This window comes from Sceloporus occidentalis, unplaced genomic scaffold, assembly GCF_023333645.1.
Source record: "Sceloporus occidentalis isolate IW3139 unplaced genomic scaffold, rSceOcc1.0.p SCAF_6, whole genome shotgun sequence".
Taxonomy (NCBI): Eukaryota; Metazoa; Chordata; class Lepidosauria; order Squamata; family Phrynosomatidae; genus Sceloporus; species Sceloporus occidentalis.
Window position 1 is genome coordinate 5,186,802 of NW_028316986.1, and position 26,510 is coordinate 5,213,311.

General features: G+C 41.7%; 1 protein-coding gene across 6 annotated transcripts in view; it reads left to right on the forward strand.

Annotated features, from left to right (window-relative positions):
* LOC149310351 (homeobox-containing protein 1-like) overlaps positions 1-25,032 on the forward strand; it is a 157,081-nt gene extending 132,049 nt beyond the window's left edge. Inside the window, exons 7-11 of one of the 6 annotated variants that reach the window (XM_089528781.1) lie at positions 6,667-6,749; positions 8,632-8,727; positions 16,068-16,162; positions 16,407-16,508; positions 22,989-25,032. In XM_089528781.1, the coding sequence (XP_089384907.1) occupies positions 6,667-6,749; positions 8,632-8,727; positions 16,068-16,162; positions 16,407-16,508; positions 22,989-23,126 (514 nt within the window). In that variant the 3' untranslated portion in view covers positions 23,127-25,032. The remainder of the gene's footprint in view (positions 1-6,666; positions 6,750-8,631; positions 8,728-16,067; positions 16,163-16,406; positions 16,509-22,988) is intronic. The other 5 variants (XM_089528782.1, XM_089528783.1, XM_089528784.1 and 2 more) reach the window with 5 other exon arrangements.
* The last annotated feature ends 1,478 nt before the right edge of the window (positions 25,033-26,510 follow it).

Sequence of the window (26,510 nt, forward strand, 5' to 3'; positions counted from 1 at the left end):
AGAGAAGGTTAAGAAGTGATGCAATAACTATCTTTAAATATTTCTAAGGATGTAATATTGAGAAAGGAGCAAGCATATTTTTTGCTGCTCCAGAGACTAGGACACAGAGCAGTGGATTCAAGCTAAGGGAAGATAGATTCTATTTAAACATTAGGGAAAACTTCCTGATGGTGACAGCTATTTGACAGTGGAAGACACTTCCTCAGAGGGTGGTGGAGTCTTCATCTTTGGAGTTTTTTAACAGGCTGGATGGCCTTCTATCAAAGGTGCTTTGATTGTGTCTTTCTTTATTTCAGAAGAGAGTTGGACTGGATGGACATTGGGATCTCTTCTAACTCTATGATTCTACCTTTAATTTGGCATTTCATAAGTTTTAGTTGATACTACATCCAGTACTTTATGCCAAATACAACTTGCAGGAGTTGGTTTCTAGTAGCCCTCTGTTGTTGACAAGTAGCCTTTTCTGGTAGTAGTGAAGCTGGCATTGGTATGTGTGTGTGCGCACCAGAGAGGAAAGCCTCTCCCACCTTAGGCTGGAGCAGATTACATCTGGTCATCCCTTAGTTAAAGGATTGCCCCTCCTACTGTCCCTAGCTGATGGCAAGGAATGCTGGGAGCTGCAGTTCCCTGTATCCAAACTAAGGTGTGCCTGAGGGAATCATTTTTTTTCAAGACTGGTTTTATATCTGCCAGAATCCATTGGGGTATTTTTATTCCTCCTAGCTGGGATCTGTAGGTGACTTGGTTGGGTTTGCCCTTTAACAAGTATCTCTTCTGTTATTGTTAGTACAGACATCTTGTTTTCTACTCTCCATTTTATGAGTGTTGCATGCTTAAGAATCTTTAGCCATTTATAATTCAATTTTCCTCCCTTTACGTGCTCTCTCTGAGCATTTTGGAATTTCTCCCAGTGTGTATTATTGCCTGCTTGGTGTTCTTTTCCCCTCCTTTTTTTTTTTTTTTTTGGTCTTTTCTGATAGCATAGATTCAGAAACTTGCTTTCCTCCATCCCTCTTTCCCCCTCCCTTAACCAAATTTCTTTTGGAATATTTACGATCAGAAGGTTAAAGAGAAGCAGCAGCTCCAGTGAGTTAATGTCTATATTTAAGCTGCAGGCTGGGTGTGGTCTAGATAACTGCAATGCGAGTAGAGCACTGCTTTGCTGCCGCAACAATGATATTTCCACTCACTCTTTACCTGCACAAACAGTCCTTCCTTTGGCACTTCCCTCTTTCAAGACACACCACCTGTGCCCTGCCCTTTGGAGTAAGGCTTGGTTTATGTATGGAAGAATGCTTAAGTTATTTTGCACAGTGCTTCTGATATAAGTGCTGGATGATTTGGGACGTTGTTGGTCTATTCATTCCCATTTCTGGCCTGCCCCATTCCAGAAGCTGAGAGTAGATAGCCCAAAACTGTAGAGAAATATAAAACAAGCCTTAGCCTCAACATAGATCTCATCAGAGTTTGACATAAATTAACCCAGTAAAGCATAGAATCTTACAGCTGGAAGGTACCACAAGGGCCATATAGTTCAATCCCCTGCAATGTAGGAATACACAACTAAGGCATTCCTGAAAGATGCCCATCCAACATCTGTTTAAGGACTTCCAAAGATGGAAAGTCCACCACTCTCTGAGGCAGTCTTCTCTATTACTGAATAGCTCTAAGAGTAAAAAAAACAAAACACTTTTATTTAAAAGTCTTCCTAATGTTTTGGCAGAATTTCTTGTCATTTGAATTCATTGGTTCATATACTAGTCTCTTGAACAGTAGAAAACAAGTTTGTTCCATCTTCTACATGATATCCCCTCAGATATTTTAAGATTGGCTCTCAGTCTTCTCTCCTCCAAGCTGAACATAGCCAGCTCCCTAAGTCATTCCTCGTAAAACTTGATTTCCAGATCTTTGATCACCTTTCATTCTTGCAGCAGTGTTTTTCCCCCTCTAGCTTCAGGGAACTGTATTCTAGATTGATTCACTTGTTGAGGAACCTGCATACCACCCTGACATTAAATACAACCCTGCTTGCCCTTTCCTAGAGGATTCTAGGAAGGGTTCCTGGGCACTCACTAGGTTCACACTAGAATTTACTCTCCAGGGCTGTTGAGTTTCATGGTTCCACACAAACTAAGAGTGACCCCCAGCTAGCAGTTGTGTCTTGTGGGGACAAGCCTTTTGGGGACTCATGAACAAGAAGAACACCAAGCAGAAATAAGGGCTTGGACAAGTTAATTTTCCAGAACTATAGCAAAAGTGGTAGTTAGGTGTTTTCCAAAAGTAGCATTTCCAAGGTCTGGCACAAGAGGAGTTTCCACATAGGTCAGTCCATCAACAGAAAAAAGTAGCAGGAAAGGAAAAGTGAGGCTGAGGTTGTAGCAGTTGCAGCACATTGGACACCTCCCAGAAAATACTCTGGAGTTCTATTGAAGGTGCATCTACACTGAAGAAATAATGAAGTTTGACACTATTTTAAGTGCTGTAGTTCCATCCTGTGGAATCTTGGGATTTGTGGTTTTACAAGTTCTTTAACCTTCTCTACCAAAAAGTGCTGGTGCTCTAGAAGCAACAGATCCCAGGATTCTGTAGGATGGAGCAATAGCAGTTAAAGTGGTGTCAAACTTCATTGTTTCTAAGGCATAGATGCACTCTTAGTTACTTATGTACTTATGTACTCTCTGGCCCTGACTTCCTTTCTGAGGTTTTGCCACCTTACTAGACCTTAAAGGAGCAACCGTCTGGTTTGGAGCTGAGGGTGTTGTTGCCCTTTTTTCTTTCTCTCATTGGGCACAGGGACAGATGAACTCTGCGGTGTGAGAATGTTGACTATTCAGTGAAATCACTCCCAGTTGTTGGGGTCTGTTGGGGTTGAAGTGTCAATGGATGCAAGCTCTAGGAAAAGAAATTCCACCTCAACATTAGTAGGAACTTCCTGACAGTAAGGGCTGTTCGACAGTGGATCACACTCCCTTGATGTGTAGTGGAATCTCCTTCCTTAGAGGTTTTTAAACAGAGGCTGGATGGCCATCTGTCGGCTTTGATTTGGATTTCCTGCATGGCAGGGGGTTGGACTGGATGGCCCTTGTGGTCTCTTCCAACTCTACAATTCTATGATTCTATGGGAAAAAAGAAGATTTTGTTCTCATTCCCCCTGTCCCTGGAATGGAAATATTCAGATTCTGTGGGGAATTCTGGGCATGTTAGGTGACTGGCAATGTTCTGCTCTTCAGGAGGGACCACGTGAAATCACCTGATAGAAATGGAGAGATGAGAGGGCATGCTATGTGTTTTCCTGATGCTCTGCTAACAATTAGCCCTACTGGTGCAGATTCCTCCAAGACAGCAATATTTCTGGGCCCCCAATGGCATTGTCAAAATGAAAATGCCTCAAGGATATTTCAATCTTCTTACCGTTCCTGCACATTCTCATCCAGCTCACATATTTCAGCCACTTTTCATTTTAATCCTTTACTGTCGCCCAGCACAAAGGAGATCATTTGATTCCCTCCCTGATCAGCTGACGGGTGCCTTTTGTCTAGGAAACACAAATGCATCTGGTGAAGGTTTATCCCCAGGCCTTTGCAATCATTCACTCCCTTCTTCATCCCTTTGCTTCAGCCTTTCATGCTCCTTTTGGAATTGGGGACTGTTTCAATTACTCTATCAGACACTTACCTGCAACCTGTGTCCCCTACATCCATCCCATTCTTGGCCTTGCTTTGATGCTGAGCAATTGGGATAGCTAAAGGAAAAGGGGGCAGAGCTGATAAAGGGTTGAGAAGAAGCCTGGAGAGAGGGATGTTTGAAAGCAGAAAGAACAAGGAAAACATGTATTAGACAACAAGGGAGCTCAAACTTCCTTCCTTCCTTCCCTACCAGCACCAGTTTTTTTCTTCTTCTTTTAGGTCATGCCCCAAAATGCTGGCTTAGAGGAACAAGGGGATTAGAGGAATACTGGTTTAAAGGAACAAGCAAGTTAATGGACTGTTGGTTTAGGAGAAAGTAGGGAATTGTATTTAATAATAATGTTGGGTGGAAGCCTGTCGATATAGTGTGCCAATGTATCTACACTGCTTTAGGTAAGTGGTGGGCAGTGGGGAAAAAGCCAGTGGCTGTGGAAGAAAGAAGGCACAGGAGAAATAGTACTGTTTAGAGCCAACATATTTTGTCTGCCTTTTCTTGACACCAGTGCTTCACCATCCTGGAAAAAAGTGAAATTACTGGTGTGGTTCACCGACAAGATTCTGGTGCTTTTTTAAAAAGTTAGTCTGTTGCTTTTTAGCTATCCAAATGGCTGTGTGTTCATTGGCCCTGAACACTGGAAGCAATAGGGCAGAACTCTGCCTGCTTTGCCACACAAGAATTTATTTTATTGAGAGTATTAGGAAGGTACTACAATCTTTCCTTCTTTTTTTTATTTTAACAAAACATAAGGCAGGTCCTAATGCCAGCGAGAGCTTTGACTTTGCGAGGTCTTTAGATGTGGGTTGGTGGTTCTCAGACCTTAGTCTTCCAGATGTTTTGGACATTGGCTCCCAAAATTCCCAACCATAGACCAAGATGGATGGGACTTCTGGAGTTGAAGTCCAAAACATCTTAAAGACCAAAGTTTGTGAACCACTGCTTTAACACATGCACATGCTAAGGTCCTGCTGTCTTGTACAGATAAGTGGAGAGGTGGCTCATTTCCTTGCCCCAAGAACTTCTTGGTTTTAGTACTGCTTCAGACACTGCTTTTTACAGGTCGCAAGAGCTATCTCTCTGAGATGTCCATTGTTGCATCTTTTGAGTGATTGGTTGCATTTTCATTGCTGTTGACACATGATGGCTACCTGTCTGGGATGCAATAGATGTAGATTCCTATACTGGTGGGAACTGAACAAGATGACCCTTGGGATACCTTCCAATTCTGTAAGTCACTGAAATTGACATTTATAGAAGCAGGAATGATTGGTTTTCATTGTGCCTATATCTGCATTTTTGTTAACTATAGTTAGTGTTTATCCACATTATCTATCCATAGTTATAAGTTGATTTACAGTCCATGGTTCATGTCAGTAGTTCTTAACCTTTTCTTCACTAGGAACCCCCTTTAAATATCTTTTATTGCCATGGACTCTCAAGACTTGACTCAAGAATTGCGATTTTAAGCTGCATCAGTAGAAATATAGTGTCTAGATCAAGGGAAGTAAAGTACTGCAATAGTGCCACTGTATGATGCTTTCATCAGGCCCCTGGAATAATTCTGTGTCCAGTTCTGGGCACAACAATTCAAAAAGGATGTTGAGAAACTGGAGCGTGTCCAAAGGAAGGCGACTAAAATAGTGAAGGGTCTAGAAACCATGCCCTGTGTGGAACGACTTAGGGAGCTGGGGATGTTTAGCCTGGAGAAGAGAAGGTTAAGAGGTGGTATGATAGTCATGTTTAAACATTTGAAGGGAAGTCATATTGAGGATAGAGCAGCTTGTTTTCTGCTGCTCCAGAGAAAAGGACCCAGAACAATGGATGCAAGTACAGGAAAAGAGATTCCACCTCAACATTAGGAAGAACTTCCTGACAGTAAGGGCTGTTCGACAGTGGAACACACTCCCTTGGAGTGTGGTGGAGTCTCTTTCCTTGGAGGTCTTTAAACAGAGGCTGGATGGCCATCCAATGGGTATGCTTTGATTGAGAGTTCCTGCATGGCAGGGGGTAGGACAGGATGGCCCTTGTGTTCTCTTCCAACATAATAATAATAATAATAATAATAATAATAATATACTTGAACACTGAACCATTAACAGTTACACCATCTGTTAACCTTCCTTCTGAGACATCAGAGGGTGAGGGAAGACTTCTATCTTGCTTCTTCCCACCCGTTTACAGCTGGAGTGGATTGAATGGCAGTGTGGAGGGCTAGCCAGTCAGTCTTGGTTTTGGCTCTTGTCACATGGTCACTCCACTGTGGGGAGGATGTGGCAACCTTCAAACCTTCATGGACCCCCTGTAAGGCTATTGTGGCCCCCTGGGAATCGGCAGTCCACAGGTTAAGAACCTCTGGTTTGTCCTTTCAGCACTTTGTGTTAAGATTGATGATGACATAACACTAACCATAGGTGGTTGTGAGACTCACTTATGGTGCCCTGGGAAAGGCGCAGGGTAGGTGACAGTCAACAGGTTGCAACCATAGATACGATCAGTTTTACAAATTATGATTTATACTAACAATAGGAGTGTTAACCTTGCTGCTGATGTAACCCTAGTTCTTTCTGAAACTATTTGATATTGCTCTGCAAAAGGGGTGAGTGGTCTCAGTTTGCAATCCTAGTCTTAACTGGATTTGCAAACCATGGTCTAAACTAACTACAATTAATTTTGACATTGGTGCTGACATTACCCTAGATAATTCTGAAACTGAATTTTTGATGCACCATGAAAGGAGCGGGTGGGTTTTAGGGAGTTTGCTCCTGATTGCCTAACCATGGTTAGAAAACCCAAGGAAGTATATAAAACTCCTATGGAAACTCCTCTTTCGTCTGAAAATAGCAAACCTATAACTTCAATATGTTCAAGGGTAGTGATTTTTGTTTTCCCACACCCAGAGGTCCTGATAACTCTGTGGTTGGTTTGTTTTTAGCATGAAGAGGAGTGCTTGGATCTCTAAAAACAATGTGTTCTTTTCCGCAGCTACTTCAATGAGAATCAATATCCTGATGAGGCCAAGAGGGAAGAAATTGCAAATGCCTGTAATGCAGTGATACAAAAGCCAGGTATAGAAACAGAGAGTGTTGGTGTTGGATTTAACAAAACCCTATTTGTTTAGCAGCGTCTTGTTGCCCCTTGACAACATGGTTTATTTCAAAGATATTCTAGAAGCAAGAAAGCACCACCATCCTGCAGTTAAAAACAAATGGGAAAATACCTGCTGATCCTGTCAAAGCCTAGTTTATGTTCTGAAAAGTATCCTGAGTCACTGAGGGTTGGTTTCAGGAGTTTTTTGGTCTGGATATTTACTGTTGGATTCAGGAAATGGGAGTGTGAAGGATGGGCAGTGTGAAAGTCTTTTGAGTCCCTCTCTTGCTTCTACCTGATCTAGATGGGACCCCTTGAGACCATCTAACAAACTGAGCTGCTATCACCTACAGATTTGGCACCCTCCTTTTCGTAATAACTCAGTAGGAACCTACTTTGGAGAAACTTTCTGTCTCATTTGCAGAGCCTTTCCTTCTCCCCCCCCCCCCCCCCCCTTTTCAATCCTTGGTAAGGAGATGAAACTATGAAAGTGTTTTCGATAGATAAAAGTACTTTTATTCCAAGTCAGAAATCTCCATAGCAAAAGATATCTCTTTACATGAAGTGCCACCTTCCCTTCAGGGGTCACATTTACAGAACAGATTAGATCATTTTAGCCAAGATCACCAAAATAACCATGAACCCTGATTTGAGCTGGTTAAATGGTTCATACCTACTCATGATACAGATGGGATTTTTAGTCCTTGATGTTCATAGGGTGGCAAGGAGTCTGGACACTTTCATACAACATGCATAACATACAACTACTTACAACATTTCAGTGATACATAATGGCTACACCACCGAGGCTACAGGTTTCACATTTCACCCGCTTAATAGGTGACATGTATTATCAATTATCACAAGCATTTATTCACTTCTTGTTCTGGGTTAGTTGCATGCCATTCCACACTGTGAAAGCTGTAGCCTCGGTGATGTAGGCATTATGTATCACTGAAATGTTGTAAGTAGTTGTATGTTACACTAATTTGTTGTTGCATTGTCTACCAATATGATATTATAAGTATGGTGTATAAATGTTTATATTTTACATCATAACAAGGATGTAGCTGAAGAAATCTCTCCCAGATGAAATGAAGACTAGAAATTCCTGGGATCTCTTGTCCTGCTATTCCCCATCCTTGATTTATGTACACTGCTTATTTTCCACATGGGAAATCCAGCAAGCAGGAATTTGGAGCTTTTACTACAAGGGGAAACTAATGACTTTTTAAGAATTTACATACTCCCCAAGACAGCTTCATAATTGGACTTTGCTGCTGGGTACCTCCCTCAGACTGGTTGCAAATTGGATTCTATCATTGTTCACTATTTGGTTTAAAAATATATTGGTGTTCTCTAGTATATGCTCTCTAATATAGAGCCTTGCTAATTGCTTATGTTAAATGATACTTTTTATTTCTGTCCATATTGTTCTTTTTATACCTGTTTTTTGTTTTGATAGTGTCTAGGTTAGCAGGAGTTACTGTGATTTTTTCTGTTTTAGCAGAATTTAGAGGCATAGCCTTGTTAGTCTGGAATACCAGTATGCAAAGGGATCTTGTAGCACCTTTTGAGACTAATTGTACAAAAGGCCATTGTAGCTTTTATAGACTGGGTCTGCTTTGGTGTAATTGATGGAGTAGACCAAGTCTATGAAAGCTTATGCTACAATTTCTTTTGCACAGTTAGCCTCAAAGGTCCTACAAGATCTCTGTGCATACCATATAGCAGAATGTTAGGCCCGTATATTCATACAGTCGACATTCTCATGTGAGTAGATGAAGCACGGTATTCACCCTCTTGGGACCCAGGCACAGTAAAGTGTGTTTTGACTTGGTTTGTCTTTGTTTTATCTAGGGAAGAAGTTGTCAGACTTGGAGCGAGTAACCTCCCTCAAAGTGTACAACTGGTTTGCCAACAGGAGGAAGGAAATCAAGAGGCGAGCCAATATTGGTAATGTTTCAGACAGCCTTGAATTTGATGCTGAGGAGAAATGGAATAATATTGGCTTCTCTTAATGAGAGCATGGATGGGATTGATGACATTTTAAAAGCAGAGTCTCAAAACAGATGCCTTCAGTTCTTATCTGTGTTACCAAACCATGCCAAACAAGGGCTTAGAAAAAGTTACTGTTTTAGACCACAGTCTCCAGAATCCCCCCTGCCATGCTGGCTGAGAGATTATGGGTGTTGCATTCCAATAAAATAAGATAAAAATATTAAGCCCTGTGTTGAAGATGTTTGGAAGTCACGAAAAGAATTGCTATTCTCTCTTTGATTCATAACCACCTGAAGCCCACTTGAGGTCAAGTCTTTGTACTCTATGTTCTTAGAAATCCTGAGGTAACTTGAGGTTCCTCAGGAGTTCTTCTGGAAGTTCCTTTGTTGAACATGACACACAAATTTCTTGGAATTTGTGGATTTTCTACTGTTCTCCAGAGTTACAGGCAAGCGTTAGATGATTCCCACAATAAACTTGTGGCTTGCCCAGGACAGTAGTGAAATCCATTAGCTTTGGCTGGTGCTGTTTGAGGGCTGATAGTGGACCCTTGAATATGCGCCCAGGTTTTCTCAAAAAGCTTTCCTTACATATGGGCTATTTCCACAACCATATGCATAGTTACACCAGGTATGATTGGCTGTAAGGTTGCCAGGTCATCAGGACTGTCCCGAGCCTTGAGATTTCAACACTAAAAATCAAGACTTAGGAATGCCCCCCTTGTTGTGCACTTGGGGCAAACCCTGGTGATGTTACAAGGGTGAGATTACAAGCTGCAGCCCCTGGTGGTGTCATTAAATCTCATACATTAAGCATCAACTGTGGTTTTTCAGAGTATATCATTCAGGTGTCGATGTTTTTACAAAAATATCTAACAAATGAACAGATAATAGCAATATAGCAATAGCAGCTTCATTTATATACCACTTCATACCGCCTAAGCAGTCGCTAAGCAGTTTACAACTGTAAGCTGATTGCCCCCAACAAGCTTGGTACTCATTTTAGTGACCTCTTCGGAAGGATGCAAGCCTGAGTCGAGCCCGAGCCCCTGGCTGGGATTCAATTCCCAACCTTGCGATTTGTGACTGAGTGGCTGCAGTATAGTAACCACTGTACCACCAGGACTCGGACACACACATATGCATATACACACAGACTTCAAGGCATAGCTTTCACCCTGAAATTCCTCCCCTTTGTCCTGAGGAAAGGAGAAGTAGGGTCACACCTTTAAACTTCTCCAAATCTGGGAACCCTATTTTGCTGTGATCCTCTTTGCAACATTGACCATTGGGACACTTTGTTGTTGAGGTCTCAAGTTGCCATAAGGTTTCCTGACAATCTTTACCATCTCATTGCAGTCATTTCCAAGTGTATTAAACAACCTATAGTATTTAGCGCCGCTCCACCACATCTTTAGATCTGTTTAAGAAGAATCTTAAGACCTTCTTCTTTTCTCAAGCCTTCCCCCCATGAGATGTTACTCTATGGTTCACCCCTTCTGTTAATGACCTTGCAATGTTTATGGATCCCCCACTCAGCTGCCCCTGTTATTGTATTGTTACTGTTTTTAAATGCTGTTTTTATCATTTTTTACTTCAATGTACTTTTGTCTAATCTGTGCGCCGCTTTGATCATTGGAAAAGCGGGATAAAAATAAATTATTATTATTATTATTATTATTATTATTATTATTTAGCCCTTGGCTGGATTAACATAAATACATTAAATAATAAAATTTACCTCAATTGGCACTTCTTGCATCCTGATCAATATCATAATCACCACCCCCCTGCTGCATTTATGCAGCACTTCCCAGTATCTGCAATGTTCCAAACATTATAGAAAAGTAGAACAACATGACCCAAATGAAGTGGCAAACGCAAGGCCCTCCAGATGTGATTGGACTGCAACCCCCATTAACCCCAGCTAGCAAAGGCAGTGTTTTTTAATAATGCAGTTGTTATTAACATGGGAAGGCATGATGTCCTTGCCCTAGTTTTAAATGATTTGGGCAGAAGAGAAGTCTTGAATATAAAATATGCAACGGGATACATGTTATGTAAATAGTTGTGATTTTAGTAATTAAATTGTGTATGATTTTGAGTTTTTCAGAAATGAAATAAAATTCTACAATATAAGCCAGTCCCCCTCTCCAAATGAGCATGATGTTATTTTTGCCGAATATAGCCAAGTTGACCCAACACATTCCTAACTCGCTTTTTTATCCCTGTGTATTTCCTCAAAACTCCAATAAAAAGTGTGCAATGAATAGTTTTTGGCTGTTAATAATCTCAGAATTTCCCACTCCTCTGTTCCATTTAAAAAAGAAAATCCCAAAAGCTTTGCTCAAAGTTCTCTACTGTTCTTACAGCTGAAATATCTATTTTGTAAGTCTTTTCTGAAGTATTACGTTTTTGAACAATATGTACCCTGACAGCACTAGATCCCATCTGATCTCAGAAGCTAAACAGAGACATCCTGGTTAGTACTTGGAAGGAAGACTACCAGGGAATACTAGGTACTGTAGACTGTATTTCAGAGGAAGGCAAAGGCAAACTTGCCAAGAAAACCCTATAATAGGTCACCTTAAGTCAAGAGTCAACTTGAAGGCACACAATGACAACATGTTAATATTTCTTCTTATTAAAGTGAGAATGCATGACATAACGACAATAATGCTTAGTAAGATAGAAGGCAATACAAAAAAGGAGTATCACATTACAGGTGGATAGGTTGCCCTGAGTTGGAAGAACTGATTATAACAGTATGGCTTGCAGGTTTTATTGCTAGAAATATAATCTTAGTAGTCTCCATAGGGTTGGGGGAAAAACAGTTTAAAAACAACCAAAAATGTTTGGGGATTTTTAGGGTTTAAATGGGGGGGGGGGGTTTGTGGGTTTAAACCAGGTTTTTCTTTTTGCATTAATATTTTAATGGAAAAAAATTGAATCCTGCTAATTCTGTTAATAGTGTGAAACATTATTTTATGTATTAAAAACCTGATCAACCATGTTTTAATAATTTCTAACATTAAAATTCCAAAGTTTTTAGGCTTTGATATGATTTACATTTTTCAAGAAAACTTTGGGAATTGCATTGACAAGTTGGTAGCCTATATATAAGAGTATAGGACTACACAAATATTGGACTAAATCAGAAAACTAAGTAGCAGAATGCAGTTCAGTAGCTTAAATAATAACTGTTCTTTAAAAAGTGCTCTTTTAAAGGAAGTTGCTGTGAATAGATTATTGTTAATTGAAGGATTTGTTTCTGAATGACATTTCTTGCACTATAAAATAAAGTGATTAAAAAAGAAGCAACTGACACTGGATATTGGTTAAAGTAAAAATATTTAAATTCAAAGAGTCATTTTTGTTCCAGTAAGAGGGTTAGAAAACAACAACCAGACTTTTAAAAAATATATGAATAATTTTAAACCAATTTTTAAAACTAGGAGTGGGTCCCCCCCCCCGAGCCATTTGGTTTAAACCACTGTTTAAACCAACCTACTTTTAAAAAGCCAACCCTGTCTCTCCAGATGTGTAGGATGTCTGTATGAAGGAGGCAGACGTAATGGGAATCATATAGCTTTTCAGATGTTGTAGGACTGTAACTCAGCATTCCCCACCATTGACTGCTCTGGTTTTCCTATCTGACAGTATCCAGAGGGCTGCACAATTCACACTCCTCCTCCAAGGGAAACCAATGCTGGATCCTTTGAAGGCACTTGAAGAACAATATGTCTTCTCATGTCTTTCACAACAACAACAACAACAACAACAACAATAGATGCTTATTTCTTGCCCGCCTCTCCCCATGGATTGAGGTGGGGAACAACAACAAATCAACAATGAACAACATCAGTTAAAGCATATTAATTAAAACATGCAGCAGTTTAAAAGGACAAATAAGGTATACAAATTTTAAAACAGTCCACATTTAAAATTCAACATCTAAATTCACAATTTAAAATCATCTTGATAACCTTGTCAGAAGGGACTGGATTTTGATGCTATTTTAAATTAAGGCAGTGTATTCAGGTGTCAAATCTCTTCTGGCAGGTTATTCCTCAGTCTAGGGGTGGCTAAAGAAGAGGTCCTCTGGTTGACAGTTGCCAACCTAGTCCTGGCTGACTGGAGTAAATGTCCCCCAGAGGGCTTGAGATATGGGGCAGATTGTATGGGAGGAAGTGATCTTGTAGGTAAGCAGTAGAGCATATAGCAAATACTGGCAGGCAATCAGGCTTCTCTGTGGTATTTCCCCTTGTGACAAACACATGCTCATTTGATAAAAAGGGGAAGGCAAAACATTAAAGAAGCTGGAATAGCAAATCATTTGGGGCTTCTGGTTTCAAAAAAGGCTAGTGGTGATTATGATGGTGGAGAGAACAGGGTGGAGATCAATAAATACATGCATGATGTAGGGCAGGAGTGGGAATTATGTGCCATGGGGGCCACAGGTGGTCACACAGTGTCCCCCCCCCCAATTCTTTGTGCACCCACAGTGTATAGTTTCCCTCTAAACCAGGATACATGTCCCACCCTGTCTGAGAAAAAGAAGGAAATAAATTCATAACTTTTTTTAAAGGGTGGCATTAGAGTAGCCTGCTGTGGTTTTGAGGATGGGGTGGAAAATGACCACCAGACCATCCAGAAATGCCCATCATTGATTTGGAGGGAGAGTTCCCACCTTCCCTTCAGTTTTTAAAACTGTAGACCTCCAGATTATTCAACAAAATTGATCAGCAGCATATTCAAGACACAGCAAAAGAAGTAATTTTAGCAATTCAGCATGGCTTTCATGACTACGTGGTGCTGTGGTTGATGGTTTCAGAAGGGGATGGGGCACATTCATGAAAGAGGTGGGATCAAAGGCTGCTAGTCACAATGTCTCTGTGGAGTCTCCCTGTCCATAAGCAGCACACTTCTGAAGATCTGCTGTTAGGGGACAAATTACTGGAAAGTGTTGTTGCCATAAAAGTCCTGACTTGTGGCTTCCTGGAGAAGTCTTGTTGGTGTGAGATTTGGGATGCTGAACTGATTGGCCTTTGATCCTTTGGTCTGATCTATCAGGGGTCTCCTTTAATTCTTATGCCTGCTTTGGAAGAGAGGCAGGCATGCCAAATGGCCGGCACTACCTGAGCAGATGTAACCCACTGACGAGAAGAGCCAGCAGATCTAGACCTTGGGAAATTTTACTCCAGGGCAGATAAAAATGCTTCTTCACAAAGTGTGCAATTAAATTGTGGAACTTACTGCCACAAGAGGTAGCAATGATCACTCCCTGCCTTGGTGGCTTTAAAATGGAATTAGATAAATTCATGGAGGTTTGGGACCATCAACAGCTCCTTGGCACATTAGCTGTGTATCATTATTACTTTCAGAAAGGCACTATGCTTTCATAGATCATAGAATCATTGGCCCCATACAGGCAGGCCAAAATAAAGCTGCTTCGGGTCACTTTGGAGATATGCTGTTTAAATGATGCATGATATTATGAGTCCGGAAGCTGCGCCAAAGCCATGATCCATTCCTAAGGACTAGAGCGCAGCTTTGGCACAGCTTCCGGACTCTTAGTAGGCATACATCATTTAAACAGCATACCTCCAAAGTAACCCAAAGCAGCTTTATTTTGACCTGTCTGTATGGGGCCATAGAATCATAGAGTTGGAAGAGACCGCAAGGGCTGGTTCAGTTGCCCTCAAGTCCTGCTGGTGAGCTTGCCATAAGCAACTGATTGGCCACTGTGTGAACATAACATTGGACTGGATGGGCTTTTGGTCTGATCCAACATGGCACTACTGACCTTTTGGCCTGCAGCACCCAAAATCCTCCATCCAGCATGGCCAGCAACTTTTCTAAGCTTTGCAACTGACATCACAAGCCAGCTAAGTCATTGCTTGAGGTGACAGGACTTTTTTGGGAGGTGCTAGTGAAGTAGTGTGTGGCCAGAGATGTGTGCCCAGGTTGCCTTGGCACCCCAGAGAAAATGAAGGAGCACAACCCTAGTTTTCATTGGGCTGGGTGTGACTTGAATTGTGCCCCAGCTTCCAGCACTTGCAAGAGATTTCTTTTAATCAATATTTATTTATTGCATGTACACCCTGCCTTTCTCCCAAAATGGGATCTGAGGCAGTTTTAGGGCAGGCATCTGAAACTGCACAGCCAAATATCTTGGCCTAGAAAGTGGAGGGACATTGCCCTTGGGCTACCAGCCAATGAGAGCCTCCAGTCCCTACTTGCCCTGCCCCAAGGCTCTGCCTTGACAGATAATGTGACAGTGGTGATTGATTGTATTTCTTTTCTTGGGCCCTAAGCTATGCTCCTGATCCAGCCCTGAGATCTAGCCCCGAGCTCACAAATTGAGTGTGGGCTAACATCTGAACAAAGATCTCAGCTGATTTTGCTTTTACATTTTTTTTCTTTTAACAAAATTAGCATTCATGCTCCTCCAACCACATTAATTTTCCTTTTTTAACAGTGCAACAACACACACAAAAGGGGCTTGCACCATATTGAAATGAAGATGAAAATGGGATCCCACACGGGGGGCAGGTTTCTTGTAAGAACCATCAAACCAGTATTTGAAACAAAACCAGGATTATTCCACAGACAGACAGATAGAGGGAAATTTTACTTGCAAGTGGCTCTTCATGGCTTCAGTCAACAAGTCATTGATTTCCCCCCTCTCCTTTAGTTTCATAGAGAAGGATCTTCTAGGTCTGAAGTCTGTTTGGTTAGAAGTGTTCTGTGTTGTGCCACAATTTTAAAGGAGACATAAGTGGGAAGAAAGTGTGAAACTTAATGCTGGGTGCAGAATTTGGCTCCTGAAAATTGCCACTTCCATTTAAAAGGAACATTTGTATTCCTTATGACATCAAAGACAGCACCTGTTGAAATCTCAGAAGCCAGAGAGGCAGCTGCTTATGATTCTTACTGGTCAAGACCTTTGGCTTCAGTGTCCTGGAAAAACCTCTTGACCTTCCCTGTGCACTAATGACATCATGATAAATGATACACGATGAGATATTGTGGGAAGGTGCACCATAAATCCTGCAAATTTGCACAGTTCCTTTTCCTTTGCAAAATTCCGATTGCAGAATTCAGTTTTTCTTGGTACAGAATGTTAAATTTCTTTTCTAAAAAAATCATGGAGTACACACAGCTCTGGTTATTTCTTTGTGGTTCTTACAACAAATATCCATTCCCCGTTGGTGAGGATCCCCACTTTTCATCTTCATCCTTATTGGTAACCCTGCAGCAGATAATTCAGGGATCCATTTGCTTTTTTCGAAGAAGCAGCAATCCTGGAGAGTCATGGGATAGATGTACAAAGTCCTGGAGGCCATTCCAACAGTGACGACGTAGACGGGAATGACTATTCAGAACAGGTAAGTAGCTGAGCTCACCTGAGTGGGCCCGGCATGGAGAGCTCCTCATCTAGGTCACAGTTTCTCATGGGTGGGAAGTATTGCAGAGATTGAGGGAGGAATGTGGGGTGGTGGGTTTTGCATCCTTCCGCACCCTGAAATAACTTGGCTTTTTATATTGTCACTTAACGTGGGGGAGGTGGGAAATCACCCCCTCCCTGGTCACACCAGCCTTCACCCACATGGCTTTATTGTCACACAACAGGACACTTGGCAAGTACGCAATGGGGAGGAGGAGGGACGATGTACAGAGGGAGGCAGAGAAGCAGAGAAGTTAGAAGAAGACAGGAGGATCTGCTCAAAACAAGCAAGTTGACACTCTGTTCACACAAAAGTTTGAAAAATTGGAGGGGCATGACTTTTGACTCTCCAGACTTGTAACAACCATGCATATGAGTGACCCCATGCCTGTTTATGCCCTGTGTCGCTATAACCCGAGCTGTGTGTATCCTGCAAAAATCCTTCCTTGTAATTTTGCAAACAAATAAAAAACAACTGCAAAGGTTGCTAGTTTCACACTTTGCAGCATGAGGGAAGTTGGAATATATTTGAACCAGGGTTCAGTAAAGGCTTAGAAGCCAAAGGGATTTGTGCAAGGTCAGGTTTTAGCATTGCTGTTCATTTGAAAAGCTTATGGAAAAAACAGGGACACAGGGAAAATTCCCTCCACCCTAAATTAACTGAGCCACAATCTTTTCATTTTCCTACAGCTTCACTCCTGCTCCCTCTGATTCTCTACCCCAATTTCATTGGTTGTATATTTTTGATCTCCCCAGCCATTTATTTCTTCTTTGCCAAATATTACAACTATTATTAATTTTTTTTTTAAAGCGTGGAACTTGGAAACAAAATAATGAACGCTAGAATTGAGACAAAGCGATACAGATTGGCTTGGTGCTCAGATTGCATTCTGAATGCAGAACAAGGGGTCCCCTCTTTGTGCAGACTTTTGAATTGCATTTTTGGCCTGGAACACACAGCCCTGCTTATAGCCCAGAAATATACAAGTCTTTCTCCCTTTTCATTCTACCTAAACCCCTCCAATAAACGAATGCAAAGATGCATGCTCCTCTTTCCCTAGGACTGAATGCATTTATCATTAACCAAGCGATGTGGTCATTTGATTTCTAATATGAGTATCCCACCTGTCCTTTTTCTGTGGTGTTCTGTGGGGTAACCAAATAATAATATGGGATGTGGCTTGTCTTGGCTACAAAGGGCTCCTAGGTCTGATCCCAGGCAGGTGACCTCCTTTCTTTGAGTACACACACAGTTACTCCCAGTTGTCATTTAATGGATTTCATTTTCAATATTTGAACAATTTTGTTCACTGTAAAAGTAGTTTTAATAATGAACCTGGTTACTTGCGGGGTGGTGGTAGTAACTCTCCCTTTTTGGAGGTCTTCAAGCAGATTTGAACCTTTCCTGTCTGTCTTTGATTTTTGGGGGCGGAGTGGCTTTGGCAACATATAGAGCTCTTGCATTGTGGAACAGGTACAATGTCTAACTGGGTGCATAGTCACACATCTACGCTGGTGGAACTGCCATCAGAGTTGTGGTGGAGGGGAGGTTACATGAGGTCTCCATGGACCTTTACGCTGGAGCTGTCCTGTCACTGAATGCTTTGCAATGAGACAGTGGGCTTGACCAGTGGTTCCCAATTTTGGTCCATAGATGTTGGTGGATTTGTCATTCCTAAAGTCATAGCCAGCGTGGCCAGAGGTCTGAATGTTATAGTTCAGCAAAGGCCATTTGGTTCTCTCCACTGTTTTTATTTTCTGCTCTTCTTTATTTCCTTACACTCTATTTTTTAGACATCTTGTGAGACCTTTGAGACTAACTGAAAGAAAGAAGTTGGCAGCATGAGCTTTCCTAGACCTCTTTCTTTTATTTAGTGCTACAAGATCTCTCTATATACTGGTTTGGCAGACTAACACAGATATATCTTTGAATTCTACTCTATTTTTTGTTGCAGCTGTGATTTATTTTTAAATACTTGAGATTTTTGAACAGATTACTCTGTCTAGTGAGCCATTTAAAGGTGAAACCAGTGGTGGCTGTTGACTTGCATGTTAGTAGAGTGGTGACTCCATTCCAGGTTTCCATTTGAAGGAACTGTCCATGGTGCTAAACAGTATGAGCATAGAGCCCAACACCATAATGGTTGCTGTGTGCCTTCAAGTCATTTTTTACTTACGGTGACTCTAAGGCCAAGCTTGGTTTTCTTGGTATGTTTTGTTCGGGGGGGGGGGAGTGTCTTTGTCCCTCTGAAGCTGAGACAGTGTGACTTGCCCAAGCTGGGCATCCATTTCTGAGCATGGATTCAAAATCTGGTCTCCAGAGTTGTAGTCCAGTGCTCAAACCACTACACCATGCTGGTTCCTTTAAAGCCTGAATTAAACCTGGAGTGTATTCTTCACCTCACTGACATGGGAGCCAACATTCAACACTGTGTGAAACAAACAACTGTCTGTATGTATTGAGATCTTGTAAAACCTTTGTGACTAACTGAAAGAAAGACGTTGGCAGCATGAGCTTTCGTAGACTTCAGTTTGCTTCCTCAGCTGCTAAACAACTATCTGAATGTTCAAGATTAGGAACTCCTAGCCTAGATGGCCTCCAAAGCCATGTGTATGATTCTGTGACTTTGTTCATGTTGTCTCACCGTGACTGTGTTCAGTAACTGTCAAATCTATGGGGAATATTTATGAAAGGGATTGCAAGATCGCTTACTGTACTTCTGGTTTGAGTCAGCATGGTGTAGTGTGGTTTGAATGTTATATTAGGACTCAAGGAGACCAGGGTTCAATTTTATTTTTAAAGTAATGCCTTACATTATTATCCAGAACTAATCACAGAGATGCTTATCATTGTTGATTCAGTGGAGCCTTTCCTTACACAGGGGATCCGTTCTGGACCCCCCTTGCGTAAGGCAAATTCCACGTAAGCTTGAGCCCCATTCAATAGAATGGGGCTTGAGCTTGTGGCGGTGCGGTGCCCACGCGCCAATCATTTATTGTTGTTATTATTATTATAGTTTATTTCTAAAGCACTGTAAATGTACATTCAATTGCAGTGCAACTTCCGTGTAAACCGGAAGCCACATATGGTACGCCCGCGTATGAAGAGGGATCACTGTACTTCAAAAAATTAGAATGCTACAAACCACTGGCCTATGATGCAAAAGAACCTGAGTGGTGATGTCAGGGATGATGTAAGTTGTAGCTCTTCACCTCTGGCTCTAACTCACCACCTTGTTATGCAGCAGAGCTGACCAGCTTTGGTCAGTGGTTAGTGCTTTTCTCCAAAGCAGCAGAGTTTCAGAGAATAGGCTGAAGACCCTGACAAACTCTCCAAGCCTTCTCACTCTTCTTCCTGAGAAGTCTTCAAACTTCTCCAGGATCCTGCTGGCTCTTGTATCTTCACTCAAGACACCAGACAACTCAGTAGTCTTATATAAAAGATCTACTTTATTCTACTATATACAAATACTAAATGCCCTCCAAATCACAATCTCTCCAATACTCCAAATACCCACTCTACTCCACACAATACATTGGCAACCATAGCAATTATTATAGCCATTGTCAAACACCACCCACTAGTCAGTTTCCACCCAGTGGGCGTGTACATCCATTTTGATTGGTTCTCATAGTTCCACCCATACTTAAGGATTTCATCATTTCACCTTGTACACTTAATGAATCTCAGGTGTTTCCAATTGTACATTCTACAATTCTGTCCTTGACATTCAGGACTGCTAAATTACATTAGCTTTTTCACCTGTGTGGCTTCTTAATTGCTTTTGCTTAGTCACTGTGACTTTCACATACATGTTTTATTTCTTTCACTGTATATCCCATGTTGCATTTTCCTTAACAGGTGAAACCACATACTCCTGTAGCTTTAAAGGTAACTGAAACAGACTTGTAGGTCCAAAACACACTGCAGAAATAATCCAATTTGAGACCGCTTTAACTGCCCTGGCTCAATGCTAGGGAATTCTGGGAACTGTAGTTTGTGAGACATTTAGCTTTCTCTGTCAGAGAGCTCTGGTGCCACAATAAACTACAATCCCCAGGATTCCCTAGTGTTGAGCCCGGACAATTAAAGCGATCTCGAACTTGATTATTTCTGCAGTGTGTTTTGGGCCTTGGCTTACTTCCTCAGATGTATGGCCAAGCCATGCATCTGGGAAATGAGACCAAGTCTACAAAAGCTACCATGTCTACAACTCCATTCCCTCAGTTAGCACAAAATCCCTTTCATACTGGATTATTTCTGCAGTGTGTTTTGGGCCATAGTTAACACTGCAGAGGGAGTGAATTTTTACTATATTTGTAATGAACCTTAGTTGTGCCTGAGCCATCGCCAAACTGAATTAATTATTGGTAACTTTAAGTTACTGTTCCTTGAAACTCTGGTTCCATCACAATATGTATGTATAGTCTTCCCCCAAACTGGACAAATTGATGAGCATTTTGCTAGTTCACATTTTTGTTAGGAATATTGCCTTTAAATGGTTTCTTCTAGCAAAAGCACTAAGCTTGGACGTTTGTTTGGCTATGTGGTTTAGGCCAGCCGTCTCTAATTTGTTATACTTCCTTCTGATTTGTTTGACTACAACTCTCGCCAACCTCAGATAGCATGGCCACCTTCCCTGGAAGTCTAACCATTACTAGGTGGAATTATTCCATTCTTTTCTCATTTATTACAGTCACCATGAGAATAAAGTAGGATGGAAGCAAATGACTTGCCCAAGACAACATAGTGCAATGAGGAATTGAAACTTTAAACTTGGAATTCCATCCTGAAAACGCCAATGCATATGAGTTCTCTTTGGTGGCATTCCCACCCCCCAAAAAACTTTGAACCCATTAGGAATGACTGTGATCTAAACCAGTAAGACAAACACCCCCCCCCCCGAGTGGTTCTCTTTTTAATTGGATTTGTACATTGCAGAGAGAACCTCAGTTGCCCTGGTACTGAGTAGAAAACCTTTAGTAGAATTATTTTTTAGAGGTGTTCACTGATACTATCTATCCTGGACAGCACACCTCACTTGTTTTCAAATTGCAAGGAAGGAGATTCCACCTAAATATTAGGAAGAAGTTCCTAACACTAAGAGCTGATGAACACTGGGATAGACTGCATTGAATGGTGGTGGACTCTCTGTCTTTTAAGCTCTTCAAACAGAGTTTGGATGGGCATCTTTCAAGAGTGCTTTAGTTCAATATTCCTGCATGGCAAGGGGTTGGATAAAATGGCCTTTGTGGTCCCTTCCAGTTCTGTGATTCTCTCATTCTCTTATCTGCCTCCAATTTTTTTCTTGAAAAGCAATGGAAATAGAAGGATCTGTTTGACTTTTTCTGTTTTGTTTGTAAATATCCTTACCCACTGTGCATCTTAAGCTTTGAAGACATAGCAACACATTGCAAAATATCTAACAACTTAAAATAGCCACCCCTAAAAGCAGCTAAATGCATCCATAGAGAGAAAGTAAGAGACACGTTAATGCATACATGCGCTCACAGAGAGAAACTTTTACTACAAAGTCTCTATTTCCCTTCTGCAGCTGAAATTCTTATTATTCTTACTGTTCTTATGATGGTCCTTTCTATCATCTGAAGGAATACGGAGTCACCACTTTCAGTCAACTTCTATAAACTGCATGTTTGCTCATTTCTGTATTTAGCTGGGATATTTGGCCAAATTTATGCATATATAAAGCCCTTTCCATTCAAAATGAGCCTTAAGGAGCTTGTGCCAAGAGCACAGGAAAAGTTAAGTAGTCAATGTTGGTAGTCAACTTTTAAAACAAAGTTACACAGTATACCCAGCCAGTACCTATGACCTTGCTAAATAAATTAATTTAAAAAGTGTATTGTTTCATGGAATAATAATCGAATCATAGAGTTGTTTTACATTCCATACTGTTGTCTGCTTGCAGAATTTCAGTTTTCTACTTGGCAGGATGTGGATTTGTAACTTGAAGAGTGAGAAGGCAGACATTCCCAAAGTGGGTAGTTTTGTTCAATAAATTCCTACAGAACTTGAAAGGTTTGAAAACCATGCCCTATAAGGAGCAGCTTAGGGAGCTGAATATGTTTAGCCTGGGGAAGAGTAGGTTGACATGACAGCCCTGCTTAAATATTGGAAAGGATGTCATTTTGAGCACAGAGCAAATTTGTTTTCCGTTGCTCCAGAGATGAGAACACAAAGCAATGGATTCAAAGTATAGGAAAAAAGATTCCACCTCAACATTAGGAGGAACATCCTAACAGTAAGAGCTGTCCAACAGTGGAACACACTCCCTTGGAGAGTGGTGGAATCTCCTTCTTTGTAGTTGGAGACTACAGAGGCTGGATGGCCGTCTGTCAGGGGTGCTTTGATTCCTGCATGGCAAGGGGTTGGACTGGATGTCCCTTGTGGTTTCTTCCAACTCTGTGATTCAATTATTCCATACAACAGGGAGGAGGTTCTGCATCCCTTCAATTCTCTTTCTTTCATCCCCTGTTTTGGGGGTGGTATTGGGTGACTTCCACACATCTGTTCTCCTTTCTCCCTTCAGCCAAAGCCTGTTACGCATGCAGTGTTATCTTTTAAAATAAGAACCCTTTGCTTCCCCTGCCTGTTGAATGAAAAGCTTGTTTGCAGTCCCTTGGACTGTTAAGTTTTAAAATAAACTTCAGATGCAATTAAGGTTTAAAATTGCTAATTGGACTTCTCCATCCTCCTTCTCCCTCTTCCCCTCTTCTGTGCCTTCCTTTCTCTTCCATTGATGCAGGATGACAGCACTAGCCATAGCGACCACCAAGACCCTATCTCACTAGCCGTGGAGATGGCAGCGGTCAACCATACCATCCTGGCACTGGCTCGGCAAGGAACTGGCGAGATCAAAACAGAGGCCCTGGATGACGACTGATGAAGCGACGGAGGGGGAGGGCTCCGAACCGGAAAACAAACAAACAAACAAAAAAAGTAACTTAGTTTTAGACGTAGCACCTTAGCAGCCTTTTTTCCTGGTCCCTAAATATGTGTTCTTCTTAACAGTATAACTGCAGTCTCTTGTACGTCAAGTTAGCTGTTTAGGGTCTTGTCCTGTGGAGATGGCATGGTGCCCTCTTGAGTCTGCGTATAAACTCTCAGTATTAACCTAACTCCCAGTCCAATACGTAACCAAACTGACTGACCTCCTTCTCCTGGTGTCCGCCTCCTCCTTCCCCTCTCCTGGCTACTCAAAAACCTTTGCTGCTCTGTCTTATAGCATTCCATGACTGTGCTTCCGGGTATGCAAGGGAGCCCTCAATTCCCTTAGCCTTAGGCTAAATGTGTATACAAAATACCGCCAATGCCGCCGCCGCCACCACCACCATCTTGGGTTTTCCTCTTCCAACTTTCTTTTCTTCCCTTCTTCCGAGACTTCAAAGAAAAACAAGTTGAGGTTGTGTGGTTCCAAGAGTAATGGCTGCCATCTTGGAAGTATTTGGCTGAACATGGAAAAATGATTGAGCTGTTGGCTGTGTCAGCATCAGGTTGACGGTTACCAATAAGCTGTGTTTTTCTCGGCTGTGACTTACTGTTATTTTTGTCTTTCTTTGCTTTTGGTGCTGTGGCCAGAATGTTCTGGCTGGTTGAGAATAAGGGGAAAGTGCCTCCTGACTCATTTTGGTTGGTGCTCGCTGCCCAGATGCTCAACCTAGAGCCTTTCTGTTTTCTTTGCAAGTTGTGTGAAATGAGACATATACTGTTTTCTTCCTGTTTTGAACAAGTAAGTCTTCTCTGTAAACCCAAAGTTCCCATCCACAGAGGAGGGTGCTCACTGTGTCTCTTCAGAGTCCCATGTAGGATCATGCCTCCTTTTGCTGGGACACCACTGAGGTGAGGGGTGGGGAATGGGTGCTTCCATATTAGGCTAATTCCAGAGAGTTTACATGTAATCCTAGCCACGTCTACTCATAAATAAGCCCCACTGAGTTCAGTAGGATATACTTCCAGCCAAGCGTGCATCTCAACTTCAGCCCTACCAAAGGATGCCTAGCAGATATTTGCCCTCAGAGAAGATATGTCTAGAGGAGCTTCCTCATTCAGAAGTCAGGGGAGAAGCCTTCTTTGGGTGTTAGGAAGGATGCTCTCACATTCTTTCTAAACATCCGCATTTCTGTGGGGTGGGATGAAGTGGGACTGCACTAGTTGTTCAATCTCAGCGATTAGAAGTTGGGAAGACTCTACTAGAATCTTAGCTGCTTACGTCTCGCCTCCCTGCTTCAAGAAACATAATGTCCTGAAAGAAAGTCCAATAACCATCTTCCAACATTTCCCCACTGCCCAGTTCTTGGAAACATGTATGTGTTGTGCAACCCACCAATCCTCAAGATATGCCCATCTGAGGTTGCACCAACAGCTGCATCTTTTCTGTGTAGCTAGTCTCCCCGCAATGGGTTGTTCTCTCATGTGGAAACAGGCTATCCAGTCCTTTTGTATCTGTTTTCATTTTCCATTCTGTTCAGGACCCAGAAAGTGGTCAGGGGCCGCGCAGGTTGTAAATAATCACTGGAAGCCATATTTAAGCAGGGGATTGGACGTTACTATGAGCCAGGGAGTCATCAGCCCACATTCTCTCAGTGTTCCTTTCTTTTCCAAAAGACTTATCCTTTTATGTTATTGTTGATCCCCCCCCCCCTCCTGCTGTTTGATTGAAAAAACATTAGCTATTCAAAAACGTGGCAGTATATCACTGCTGGTATGTGAAGCAAATCTGTTTCTAAATAGCATAAGTAACTTACTTTTTTTTTGGTTGCTCTTGTTCATAATGCAGCACTTTGATTACCTTCCCCTTTCCTTAAATGAATAAATCTATATATTTGTATTTCATAATTTCTTGTTTTTTACAAAAAAAATGATTGGATAAGTCCAAATAAAATACTGTAAGCTCACATTACAAAGTCATCCCATGATATATCATGGGCACATTCCATTGAGAAAATCTCTAATGAAAAGGCCTTGGGTAAAATCATCCACTAGGACCTTCCACTGCACATGTTCTGTTCAAATGAAGGGGCTTCATGCAAGTGTGACACATTTGCATCACAGATGTTCCTCACTGCTTGTCCTCTGTGTGGGAGTTTGCTCCCAGGTGTGGTCTTTTGCAGCTGGTCACTCATATCAGTAAAACTGACAGAAAAGTTAGTCATTGTATTGCAAACTTTGTCATCCCTCATTCCTGTTTTGAGCAGCATGTGAACCTGTCAGTAATGCCTGTTGTAAATGATGCTCAAAGTGAATACATGAGCTTCACCCCTTGAATCCAGCAGGAGGCTGGAGCTCCCACCCTCCAAAGTATGGATGGCAAAATTGATTGTGTTCCTCTGTTTAACATGATCTTACTCACTTCTTTTTGGTGTGGCATATTAAAATCCGAGCTTGAAAGTGTTCCTTTTAGGGGGACTAAACACGCAGAACCCTCTAGCCAGCCATGAAAACTAAGGAATTCTGAAAAAGACCACCTTGGGTCCCATATTGGGAGAAAAGCAGGATATCAAGCAAACAAGCTATGGCCTGTTACAGACTGCCAAAATAAAGCTGCTTCGGGTCTCTTTGGAGGCATGCTATTTAAATGATGCCTGGGTCCTGAGAGTCCGGAGTTCGCACCAAAGCCACACTCCATTCCTAAGCACCGGAGTGCAGCTTTTGGTGCAGCTTCCGGATTCTTAGGATGCATGCATCATTTAAATAGCATACCTCCAAAGAGACCCGAAGCAGCTTTATTTTGGCAGTCTGTAACAGGCCAAAGTTAGTTTGGAATATCAGTATGCAAAGGGATGTTGTAGCACCTTTGAGACTGTGTGAAAAAAGTTGTAGCATAAGCTTTCGTAGATTTGGTCTTTTCCATGCATCGGAAGAAGAAGACCAAGTCTACGAAAGCTCATGCTACATCCTCTTTCACACATTTGGTCTCAAAGATGCTACAACATCCCTTTGGATACAAACAACTATTGTATAGCTCAAAAAGGAGCATTTCCAAACTCTGAGAAAAATGAAAGGTTGGAATTCTTACCTTGCTAAACTGGGCCAGAAGTTGAGATCAAGGGGTAAAGCATCTCAGAATTAATTTTGCCTGCTCTGTGCCAGTTTTGTGTTTCTGGGTGGCTCCACATGTTCCAAAGCACTCTATCAATAGCGTCTTCTCTTCATCTCCCTCCGTGCTTCCAGAATGCTCTGAGAAAGCAGGAGAGGTGGAGGGAGAGATGGGAATGGGAAATGGAAATGACCCCATCCCTCAGTAGTCCAGATAGGTCCAGATATGGTT